At 49.4% G+C, this 12,500-nt stretch overlaps 2 protein-coding genes across 3 annotated transcripts in view; one reads left to right on the forward strand and one right to left on the reverse strand.

The window, feature by feature from the left end:
- LOC113805890 (uncharacterized) overlaps positions 1–11,525 on the forward strand; it is a 19,473-nt gene extending 7,948 nt beyond the window's left edge. Inside the window, exon 7 of the mRNA XM_070141375.1 lies at positions 10,878–11,525. Coding sequence (XP_069997476.1) covers positions 10,878–11,143 — 266 coding nt within the window. The 3' untranslated portion in view covers positions 11,144–11,525. The remainder of the gene's footprint in view (positions 1–10,877) is intronic.
- A 92-nt stretch (positions 11,526–11,617) lies between these two features.
- The window catches only part of LOC113805863 (uncharacterized), a 59,695-nt gene continuing 58,812 nt past the window's right edge, over positions 11,618–12,500 (reverse strand). For both annotated transcript variants that reach the window (XM_070141436.1, XM_070141431.1), the window contains exon 12: positions 11,618–12,500. This exon is cut by the window's right edge and continues 1,211 nt beyond it. The gene's annotated coding sequence lies outside the window, so the exon portion shown is untranslated.

Here is a 12,500-nt window from a genome sequence, read left to right on the forward strand (position 1 = left end):
AGTATATGTAAGTATTGTACATCCTTGTGTTTGAGTTTAGAAGTGTCTCAAGAGCCATCTTCAATACCGAACGAATGCCGCAACAAATTTAGCATCCAGAAACAAATAATAATTCTGAAGAAAAGAAAATGAAGGATATGCGATGGATGCAGAAAACATACAGTGCGTACCTGCGTCTGTGTGTGTTTTTTTTAATGCGTTCTAGAACCACCTCTAATACTAAACGAACAGTGTTAGTTTTCATTCAACACAGGCGTATATCCCTTCCCTAGAGAACACAGCGATTCCCCCCCCCCCTAGAGAACACGCCGATCTCCATCTCCATCCCGGATTTAATTATAAGTCCATTGTTGTTGAGGTTTTTGTTATCGCTGCTGCTGCATCCATTGGTGCTGCTGTTGCTGGTTCTGTTATTGTCTCTCTTCTTCTCATCCTCGCTTTGCCTTCCTTCTCCTTCCTCTTGTTCCTCTTCTCTTCCTCGAATTATCCCTATGTCTATGTCCGTGAGTCTCTCCTGCTGTCGACCTATAGCTTTTAATACCTTTCTTAAATTAACGGAATCCACCTTGAGCGACCAGGTCATATCCTCATCCTTGGGACTCATTTGGCGAGAGAGCAGAGTGATATTTTCCGGGAATCACGGAGCTTTCAATCGCGTCATGGTGTACTCAAGTTCGTATATTTTACACTACGTTTCGGATTACAGTTTCCCTTGGAGTTAGATCATTGATGCTCTCTCTCTCTCTCTCTCTCTCTCTCTCTCTCTCTCTCTCTCTCTCTCTCTCTCTCTCTCTCTCTCTCTCTCTCTCTCTCTCTCTCTCTCTCTTTATGAATCATCGAACTTGTAAGAAAGCGTGACTTTAGGCCTGCCAAACATTTGACCATTTCATCTATTTATAGTCCATTTAGTGATATTCTAGTTACGAATAGGGGCCTAAGTTAAACATCAATAAATCACTGATCCGTGGTCTATGAGCCCGAGAAGGACGCCCAAGAGGTGGTTTATGAGCCCGAGAAGGACGCCCAAAAGGTGCGTGTGTGCATATATGAGCCCGAGAAGGACGCCCAAGAGGTGGTCTATGAGCCCGAGAAGGACGCCCAACAGGTGGTCTATGGGCCCGAGAAGGACGCCCAAAAAGTGTGTGTGAGAGCATATATGAGGCTGAGAAGGATGCCCAAGAGTTGGTCTATGAGCCCGAGGAGGACGGCCGAGAGGTGGTCTATGAGCCCGAGAAGGGCGCCCAACAGGTGGTCTATGAGCCCGAGAAGGACGCCCAACAGGTGGTCTATGAGCCCGAGAGATGGTACATGAGCCCGAGAAGGACGCCCAAAAGGTGTGTGTGTGTGTGTGTGCATATATGAGCCCGAGAAGGACGCCCGAGAGGTGGTCTATGAACCTGAGAAGGACGCCCAAGAGGTGGTCTATAAGCCCGAGACGGACACCCAAAAGGTGTGTGTGTGTGTGCATATATGAAGCTGAGAAGGACGCCCAAGAGGTGGTGTATGAGCCCGAGAAGGACGCCCAAAAGGTGTGTATGTGTGCATATATGAGCCCAAGAGGTGGTCTATGAGCCCGAGAAGGACACCCAAGAGGTGGTCTATCAGCCCGAGAAGGACGCCCAACAGGTGGTCTATGAGCCCGAAAAGGACGCCCAAAAGGTGTGTGTGTGTGTGTGCATATATGAGCCCGAAAAGGACGCCCGAGAGGTGGTCTATGAACCTGAGAAGGACGCCCAAGAGGTGGTCTATAAGCCCGAGACGGACACCCAAAAGGTGTGTGTGTGTGTGCATATATGAGGCTGAGAAGGACGCCCAAGAGGTGGTCTATGAGCCCGAGAAGGACACCCAAGAGGTGGTCTATGAGCCCGAGAAGGACGCCCAACAGGTGGTCTATGAGCCCGAAAAGGATGCCCAACAGGTGGTCTATGAGCCCGAAAAGGACGCCCAACAGGTGGTCTATGGGCCAGAGAAGGACGCCTTAAAGGTGTATGTGTGCGCATATATGAGGCTGAGAAGGACGCCCAAAAGGTGTGTGTGTGGGCACATATGAGGCTGAGAAGGACGCCCAAGGGGTGGTCTATGAGCCCGAGAAGGACGCCCAAGAGGTGGTCTATGAGCCCGAAAAGGACGCCCAACAGGTGGTCTATGAGCCCGAGAAGGACGCCCAATAGGAGGTCTATGGGCCAGAGAAGGACGCCTAAGAGGTGGTCTATGAGCCCGAGAAGGACGCCCAAGAGGTGGTCTATGAGCCCGAAAAGGACGCCCAACAGGTGGTCTATGAGCCCGAGAAGGACGCCCAACAGGTGGTCTATGAGCCCGAAAAGGACGCCCAAAAGGTGTGTGTGTGTGTGTGCATATATGAGCCCGAGAAGGACGCCTAAGAGGTGGTCTATGAGCCTGAGAAGGACGCCCAACAGGTGGTCTATAAGCCCGAGAAGGACACCCAAAAGGTGTGTGTGTGTGCATATATGAGGCTGAGAAGGACGCCCAAGAGGTGGTCTATGAGCCCGAGAAGGACGCCCAAAAGGTGTGTGTGTGTGTGCATATATGAGCCCGAGAGGTGGTCTATGAGCCCGAGAAGGACACCCAAGAGGTGGTCTATGAGCCCGAGAAGGACGCCCAACAGGTGGTCTATGAGCCCGAGAAGAACGCCTAACAGGAGGTCTATGGGCCAGAGAAGGACGCCCAAGCGGTGTATGTGTGCGCATATATGAGGCTGAGAAGGACGCCCAAAAGGTGTGTGTGTGCATATATGAGACCAAGAAGGACGCCCAAGAGGTGGTCTATGAGCCCGAGAAGGACGCCCAAGAGGTGGTCTATGAGCCCGAAAAGGACGCCCAACAGGTGGTCTATGAGCCCGAGAAGGACGCCCAACAGGAGGTCTATGGGCCAGAGAAGGACGCTCAAAAGGTGTGTGTGTACGCATATATGAGGCTGAGAAGGACGCCCAAGAGGTGGTGTATGATCCCGAGAAGGACGCCCAACAGGTGGTCTATAAGCCCGAGAAGGACGCCCAACAGGTGGTCTATGAGCCCGAGAAGGACGCCCAAGAGCTGGTCTATGAGCCTGAGAGGTGGTCTATGAGCCCGAGAAGGACGCCTAACAGGTGGTCTATGAGCCCGAGAAGGACGCCCAAGAGGTGGTCTATGAGCCCGAGAAGGACGCCCAAGAGGTGGTCTATGAGCCCGAGAAGGACGCCCAATAGGAGGTCTATGGGCCCGAGAAGGACGCCCAAAAGGTGTGTGTGTGCGCATATATGAGGCTGAGAAGGACGCCCAAAAGGTGTGTGTGTGCGCATATATGAGGCTGAGAAGGACGCCCAAGAGGTGGTCTATGAGCCCGAGAAGGACGCCCAACAGGTAGTCTATGAGCCCGAGAAGGACGCCCAAAAGGTGTGTGTGTGCGCATATATGAGGCTGAGAAGGACGCCCAAGAGGTGGTCTATGAGCCCGAGAAGGACACCCAATAGGTGGTCTATGAGCCCAAGAGGTGGTACATGAGCCCGAGAAGGACGCCCAAAAGGTGTGTGTGTGTGCATATATGAGCCCGAGGAGGACGCCCGAGAGGTGGTCTATGAGCCCGAGAAGGACGCCCAACAGGTGGTCTATGAGCCCGAGAAGGACGCCCAACAGGTGGTCTATCAGCCCGAGAAGGACGCCCAAAAGGTGTGTGTGTGCATATATGAGCCCGAGAAGGACGCCCAAGAGGTGGTCTATGAGCCCGAGAAGGACGCCCAACAGGTGGTGTTTTGACTTTGACTTTGACAAGTTTATTGAGACAAAAGTTTACATCTCAAAAGGATGTGGTTATGTAGGTTATCCTCACCCTTACCTTGATAAGTTCCTGTGTGGGCTCACAGTTTTCATACAAAATTAGGTTTATTACCAGATAATAACATAAAATACAAAAAATAAATATATTGAGTCATGGTCTATTAAATAAAAAGTTCGTAAGCACACTCACAGATGGGATGTGAGGTACCGTAGGCGACCCATGTGTGTAGTTGTTAATTGCAAAGGACAGGTACTCAGGTCATTCTCGCGTTATCTATACATATAGGCGTACGAGGATAGAGTAAACAAACTGTTCTTTGCCGTACATATTTTTGTGAAACCCGCTGTCTCTGAAGTCTAAACAATAATGTTATAAGGTTCCACTATGCTTTACCTTGCCCTTCCATTCTGCCATTTTATCTTTAATCTTTGCCAAGTTTTGTTCAAATTCCCATCGATCTCATTTTCTGAATCTTGCTCCTTTGCAGAAATACACGTTTGTTTCATTTCTTTCTTTCTCTTTCTCCTCACGCTCTTTCTGTTTTTCTGTTTCTTCGCTGGGAACCTGGGCCAGTTTCTTTTCGATAACGTCCATTCTCTGCATCAGCGTCTGGAACATCCTGGTCATTTCGGATATTTCCTTAGAAAAATCCGCACCACTACTCCGCAGTACTTCCTTCGCTTCCTGCATCTGCATGTCCTATCCATCATCACAAGCCATTGGCGACGGCACCACCCACAGTGGGCCCTGCACCCAGGCATTAGGGACTGCATCTGTCTCCTCCCTCGGCACCTCTGGCCGCGTGGTGACCGGCCCTTTTCCATTTTCTGCAACTCCTTCCTTGGGGACCGCCGAAGCAATCTTGAATTGTGGTCTCGCCCTGCATGCAGGAGACCCGGCATTGTGGCGGCCTCCGCAGTTGCAGCAGCAAGGCGTAATCCTTTCTCCCTTTTCAATTTTGGCCCGGCAGACCCTTGAGTCATGTGTCCTACCACAAAACCTGCATCGAGCATCCTGATGACAGGCCCACGACTTGTGGCCCCATCTACAGCACTTCAGGCACATGACTGGCGGCTCTACATACGGTGCCACCCTCCTGTACCCCGCTCCAGAGATGAATACCTTCTCTGGCACTTCCCGCTTCACAATGGCAACGAGCTGGCTCCGCTGCTCGCCCCTGGACGTGTGTCGCCTTACCCACACAAATCTCTCTTCGTCCAGTAGGAAGTCCGGGTCTAATATTGCGGGATATCGGGAAATTATCACCTTAGTGAAGTTTTCCCCAGCCTTTGGGACAGTCATCACTGCCCCCTTGTATCCCTGAGTTATTATTATTATTATTATTATTATTACAGTCTGCACCGCCTGGCCTGCTCGCACTGTGAGATACGGCATTGCTTTGCCTTCCTTTATCACTGGCTCGAAATCAGCGTGGTCCCGGCCCAGTTGCATGGCCGACCTTAATTTTTCTAAGAAACCCATGGCGCAGTCCTGTGGAAATACCAGACTTTTCCTGTCGTTCACACTGGCAACATTCTGGGGTGCTGCTTCGTTTCTGTCGTTCTTCTTCCTCTTCTCCGGCTCGTACCCATTCTTGTCACTCATGTCTATGCTTCCATCACTTCTTACCTCTCATGGGATCCACTTCCACTAGCAACACTAGCCATGCTGATACCTTGGTAGGAGGTGACCCGCTCCCTGTCCGAGGTCAGATAGGGGTGGGTAAACACAGGATTCGGGGGACCTCACGCCTGAGGACAGTATTATAAACACGTCCTAGTCCTACGAGAGATACACCACGACTGACAGGTGGTCTATGAGCTCGAGAAAGACGCCCAAAAGGTGTGTGTGTATGTGTGCATATATGAGCCCGAGGAGGACGCCCGAGAGGTGGTCTATGAGCCCGAGAAGGACGCCCGAGAGGTGGTCTATGAGCCCGAAGAAGACGCCCGAGAGGTGGTCTATGAGCCCGGGAAGGAAGCCCAAAAGGTGTGTGTGTGTGTGCATATATGAGCCCGAGAAGGACGCCCAAGAGGTGGTCTATGAGCCCGAGAAGGACGCCCAACAGGTGGTCTATGAGCCCGAGAAAGACGCCCAACAGGTGGTCTATGATCCCGAGAAGGGCGGCCAAGAGGTGTGTGTATACATATATGAGGCTGAGAAGGACGCCCAAGAGGTGGTCTATGAGCCCGAGAAGAACGCCCAGCAGGTGGTCTATGAGCCCGAGAAGGACGCCCAGCAGGTGGTCTATGAGCCGGAGAAGGACGCCCAGCAGGTGGTCTATGAGCCCGAGAAGGACGCCCAAGAGGTGTGTGTATGCATATCTGAGGCTGAGAAGGACGCCCAAGAGGTGGTCTATGAGCCCGAGAAGGAAGCCCAAAAGGTGTATGTGTGTGTGTGCGTATATGAGCCCAAGAAGGACGCCCAAGAGGTGGTCTATGAGCCCGGGAACGACGCCCAATAGATGTGTGTGTGCGTATATGATTCTGAGAAGGACGCCCAAGAGGTGGTCTATGAGCCCGAGAAGGACGCCCAAGAGGTGTGTGTGTGCACATATGAGGCTGAGAAGGACGCCCAAAAGGTGTGTGTGTGCACATATGAGGCTGAGAAGGACGCCCAAGAGGTGGTCTATGAGCCCGAGAAGGACGCCCAAGAGGTGGTCTATGGCCCGAGAAGGCCGCCCAAGAGGTGGTCTATGGGCCCGAGAAGGACGCCCAAAAGCTGTATGTGTGCATATATGAGGCTGAGAAGGATGCCCAAGAAGTGGTCTATGAGCCCAAAAGGGACGCCCAAGAGCAGGTCTATGAGCCCGAGAAGGACGCCCAAGAGGTGGTCTATGAGCCCAAGAAGGACGCCCAAGAGGTGGTCTATGAGCCCGAGAAGGACGCCCAAGAGGTGGTCTATGAGCCCGAGGAGGACGCCCGAGAGGTGGTCTATGAGCCTGAGAAGGACGCCCAAGAGGTGGTCTATGAGCCCGAGAAGGACGCCCAAGAGGTGGTCTATGAGCCCGAGGAGGACGCCCAAGAGGTGGTCTATGAGCCCGAAAAGGACGCCCAAGAGGTGGTCTATGAGCCCGAGAAGGACGCCCAAGAGGTGGTCTATGAGCCCGAGAAGGATGCCCAACAGGTGGTCTATGAGCCCGAGAAGGACGGCCAACAGGTGGTCTATGAGCCCGAGAAGGACGCTCAACAGGTGGTCTATGAGCCCGAGAAGGACGCCCAACAGGTGGTCTATGGGCCCGAGAAGGATGCCCAAAAGGTGTGTATGCATATATGAGCCCGAGAAGGACGCCCATGAGGTAATCTATGAGCCCGAGAAGGACGCCCAAGAGGTGGTCTATGAGCCCGAGAAGGACGCCCAAGAGGTGGTCTATGAGCCCGAGAAGGACGGCCAATAGGTGGTCTATGAGCCCAAGAAGGACGCCTAAGAGGTGGTCTATGAGCCCGAGAGGTGGTCCATGATCCCGAGAAGGACGCCCAAAAGGTGTGCGTGTGTGCATATATGAGCCCGAAGAAGACGCCCGAGAGGTGGTCTATGAGCCCGAGAAGGACGCCTAACAGGTGGTCTATGAGCCCGAGAAGGACGCCCAAGACATGGTCTATGAGCCCGAGGAGGACGCCCAAAAATTGGTCTATGAGCCTGAGAAGGACGCCCAAGAGGTGGTCTATGAGCCCGAGAAGGACGCACAACAGGTTGTCTATGGGCCCGAGAAGGACGCCCAAAAGGTGTGTGTGTGCGCATATATGAGGCTGAGAAGGACACCCAACAGGTGGTCTATGAGCCCGAGAAGGACGCCCAACAGGTGGTCTATGAGCCCGAGAAGGACGCCCAACAGGTGGTCTATGAGCCCGAGAAGGATGCCCGAGAGGTGGTCTATGAGCCCGAGAAGGACGCCCAACAGGTGGTCTATGAGCCCGAGAAGGACGCCCGAGAGGTGGTCTATGAGCCCGAGAAGGACGCCCAACAGGTGGTCTATGAGCCCGAGAAGGACGCCCAAGAGGTGGTCTATGAGCCCGAGAAGGACGCCCAAGAGGTGGTCTATAAGCCCGAGAAGGACGCCCAAGAGGTGTGTGTGTGCACATATGAGGCTGAGAAGGACGCCCAAGAGGTGGTCTATGAGCCCGAGAAGGACGCCCAAGAGGTGGTCTATAAGCCCGAGAAGGACGCCCAAGAGGTGTGTGTGTGCACATATGAGGCTGAGAAGGCCGCCCAAAAGGTGTGTGTGTGCACATATGAGGCTGAGAAGGACGCCCAAGAGGTGGTCTATGAGCCCGAGAAGGACACCCAACAGGTGTGTGTGTGTGCATATATGAGGCTGAGAAGGACGCCCAAAAGGTGGTCTATGAGCCCGAGAAGGACGCCCAAGAGGTGGTCTATAAGCCCGAGAAGGACGCCCAAGAGGTGGTGTATGAGCCCGAGAAGGACGCCCAACAGGTGGTCTATGAGCCCGAGGAAGACGCCTAACAGGTGGTCTATGAGCCCGAGAAGGATGCCCAAAAGATGTGTGTGCATATATGAGCCCGAGAAGGACGCCCATGAGGTGGTCTATGAGCCCGAGAAGGACGCCCAACAGGTGGTCTATGAGCCCGAGAAGGACGCCCAACAGGTGGTCTATGAGCCCGAGAAGGACGCCCAACAGGTGGTCTATGAGCCCGAGAGGTGGTCCATGAGCCCGAGAAGGACGCCCAAAAGGTGTGTGTGTGTGTGCATATATGAGCCCGAGAAGATCGCCTAAGAGGTGGTCTATGAGCCTGAGAAGGACGCCTAACAGGTGGTCTATGAGCCCGAGAAGGACGCCCAACAGTTGATCTATGAGCCCGAGAGGTGGTCCATGATCCCGAGAAGGACGCCCAAAAGGTGTGTGTGTGTGTGCATATATGAGCCCGAGAAGGACGCCCAAGAGGTGGTCTATGAGCCCGAGAAGGACGCCCAACAGGTGGTCTATGAGCCCGAGAGGTGGTCCATGAGCCCGAGAGGTGGTCCATGAGCCCGAGAAGGACGCCCAAAAGGTGTGTGTGTGTGCATATATGAGCCCGAGAAGGACGCCCAACAGGTGGTCTATGAACCCGAGAAGGACGCCCAAAAGGTGTGTGTGTGTACATATATGAGGCCGAAGAAGACGCCCAAGTGGTGGTCTATGAGCCCGAGAATCGATGCCCAAGAGGTGGTCTATGAGCCCAAGGACGCCCAAGAGGTGGTCTATGAGCCCGAGAAGGACGCCCAAGAGGTGGTCTATGAGCCCGAGAAAGACGCCCAAGAGGTGGTCTATGAGACCGAGGATGACGCCCGAAAGGTGGTCTATGAGCCCAAGAAAGACGCCCAAGAGGTGGTCTGTGTGTGTGCGCATATGTGTGTACACAATACATGTGTTTGTATGGGTGTGTGTGTGTATTGTTGTGTGTATAAAAGCACACACAATCGCGAATGTGTGTGTTTATGTGTCTGTGTGGGCGTGTCTATGGGTGTATACATGTATACACCCATTGACATACAGACAGGTTACTTGGCCTGTGGTGCTTGCTCGCTAAGCTCACGGGCGTTTCACATCCTTAGGGCTTTGCCCTTATGTAATACAATATTAACAAATGTGAAATAAGTCATGTTATACAAATAGTGGTTTATTTATCGGTCTACACATTAATGTTGTTTCTTGGAAGATTCGCTTTCATTAGTTTTCTTCTTCTTAGTCCTTTTTTGCGTCGAATCTGCGTTTAGGAAATCTACGACCTTCATCGCTGTCTTCAAAACTTATCCTTTTAATTATGGTGAAGATCTCGTTTCTCGTTGTTCTTATCGTTTCCAAAATGCCATCTTTAAGTTCCTCCAGTGAATCTTCAGTGTTGGTTGACACGAAGTCGGTGTCGTATTCCGGTAAAATCATCTTAATTGCCTCTTCTGTTAGTTTAAAGACGTTTTCAGGAGTAACAATTGTTCCGTGCTCCACCTGTCCTTCAGAGAACTTAGGTGCTGTCAGTGTTGTCTCAAGGTTCACCTCTCCTGTTGTAATGATTTTGTCTAGAAACAACTCATGGCTATATTGCCGTTTTCTTAAGTAGTTCTAGTATAGATAATCAGAGAATCCCACTTTCACTCGTGAACATGCAACGTAAAACTGTCCATGAGAGAGGCAGTCTGCTGTATCTAACAATAATCCTTATCTATCGAATGTCTGCCCCTGTGACTTGTTTACAGTCTTTGCAAAACTCAGTTTAACTGGAAATTGCTTTCTTTTGAAGTATACTGGTGTATCTGTTCGTATGAGTGTGACTCTTGGTATGATCCTTGCTCACCATCACATACGCCTCCCAAGATATTCCCCAAAATGATATTATTCTTTAGGCTCGTAACAGTCAATCTAGTTCCGTTACAGATCTTAGGAGGATTTAAGTTACGAATGACCATCATTACGCACCCAACCTTCAGTTTATACTCTTGAAGTGGTAAATTGGAGCTTTTCATTCCATTACAAACATGGATTCTTCATCAACTGGTAGATATTCAATTCTATATCACTTTACCGTTAATGTGGTCATAAATGATGTCGTTCACATCATCTATATTAACGTTAGTTGATATAATTTACCGCTTTTTAAAGTAAACTTTGTTCATTATGTTATTTTCATTGTTGTCGTACGTTTCCAATCAACTGTTTTCTTGATATGCCCTGAAAACCAAAGTTCTTCGGTATCTGTACTTTTCCACTTAAAGTTGAACGGATAACCAGCAACTTCTTTGCAAATGCAACGTTAGCGTCATCTAGCGTCTATCTTTAGTCTAACGTTCTCAGTTAGCTCCAATTTAACCAAATTCGGTCAGAAAAAGCTGTTTTTTATACAATAATTCAATTCATCGTTCTTTCCTCCTCCTCTAATGACAGGAAGGATTCGTCCAAAATCACCGGCGCATATGAATGGTATACCACCAATGAACGCATCTTTCTCTGTCATATCTATCAAAGTCACATCAAGAGCAGCAATAGTGTTCTTGTTAGCCATTACTACTTCCCTTTTTACCACCGGAAAAGATGGCACTAGTCAACATCGTGAATATATATACATTATGTAAACCAGAAAATTCATCTAATCAAGACTTTTCCCCCTCAGGCTACGCTCACTGGATCGGCGGCCTGTACCTGGAGCCGTCGTGGCGCTGGATCTTCAAGGGGTACGAGGTGGACCTTGACCCTCTGTCCTGGATCAGCATGGACGACCGCAGCAGGAGGGTCGGCCCGGGAGACATTTCCAACGGCCGTTGCCTCAGCTTCTCGTTCATTCACCGAGCTTCGAGCTACGCGTTCGGAGGGTGTGAATGCGCGTTCGAAAAGTACTACGTGTGCGAGGCTATCGAACGGACCCACAGGATGCTGTAGAAACGGACCCGCAGGAGGACATGGAAACGGACTCACAGAAGGATATAGAAATGGACACACAGAAGGATACAGAAACGGATCCACAGGATGCTGTAGAAACGGACCCGCAGGAGGATATAGAAATGGAGCCATAGAAGGATATAGAAACGTAAACACAGGGAGACATAAAAACGAAACTACAGGATGCTATGACTACGGACCCACAGGGGACTATAGAAACCCAGGTGTTGTTAGCAGCTTCGTCGGGCATTCTGAGGCAGGAATTTACGTTGTGTCAGATTTTTTTTGTACTTTGTTAAAATATACTGTGTCTGGTACACATTGTTTTAGAGGAGTAGCCTAGAAGAAGCTGGTTTTACTCGCTCTCTCTATTTCTGTGTGTGTGTGTACATATATATATATATATATATATATATATATATATATATATATGTGTGTGTGTGTGTGTGTGTGTGTGTGTGTGTGTGTGTGTGTGTGTGTGTGTGTGTGTGTGTGTGTGTGTGTGTGCGTGCGCGCGTGTGTGTGTGTATGTGTATGTATAAATATTATATATGTATATATATATATTTATATATATATATATTATATATATACATATATAGTATATGCATTGATAATGAAATGCATTAATAATTTTTGTTTACCAAAATAGGGTAGTTTTACCTATCTGTTTGGCTGAAAATGTTATGTGCTCTAATGTCACAGTAGTATTTTGGCATCTGGGTGTGAAAACCATGATGTTACGCATAAAAAATCTTATGTGTAATGCCAGTTCTTATTGTTATTTATATGAAGATGCAAATAAAAAAATAAAGCTGGGAGACATTTATTTACTAACAACCTTACAGAAAATATTTCATAGTATACACATGTAACAAACGTAGAAAGAAAAAAATATATATACGGAAAACAAACATCTACAATAAATTAAAAAAGGTTAACATATATTTAGCAATATGTCAACACGAACACACTTTGTACATAAAGGGAAATAATAGATCATCCTACATCTGGTACCCGCTCTGGCTGTCGTAGGCTTTACTGATATAATCGTACTTGGAAGTTATCGTACAGAGAAAAGGTAATGATAATGGTCTATTTCAACTTGAAAATGAAGTCGAAAGATCATTTCCACTAAGAGAGCGAATCAAAAGGGTTAATCTGGAGATTCTGCAATGGCACAATTGATGAAGAATTCCAGGTATGTGCCAAGGTAAGGGAAATGTTGAAACGATTAAATATTTACATAAAATATAAGTTGTTGGAAGTACCAACACAACACACATGCATAAATACATACATAGATGTATTTATGTATGTACACACACACACACAGTCGTATATATACATATATATA

The sequence above is a fragment of the Penaeus vannamei genome, chromosome 3, assembly GCF_042767895.1.
Source record: "Penaeus vannamei isolate JL-2024 chromosome 3, ASM4276789v1, whole genome shotgun sequence".
NCBI lineage: Eukaryota > Metazoa > Arthropoda > Malacostraca > Decapoda > Penaeidae > Penaeus > Penaeus vannamei.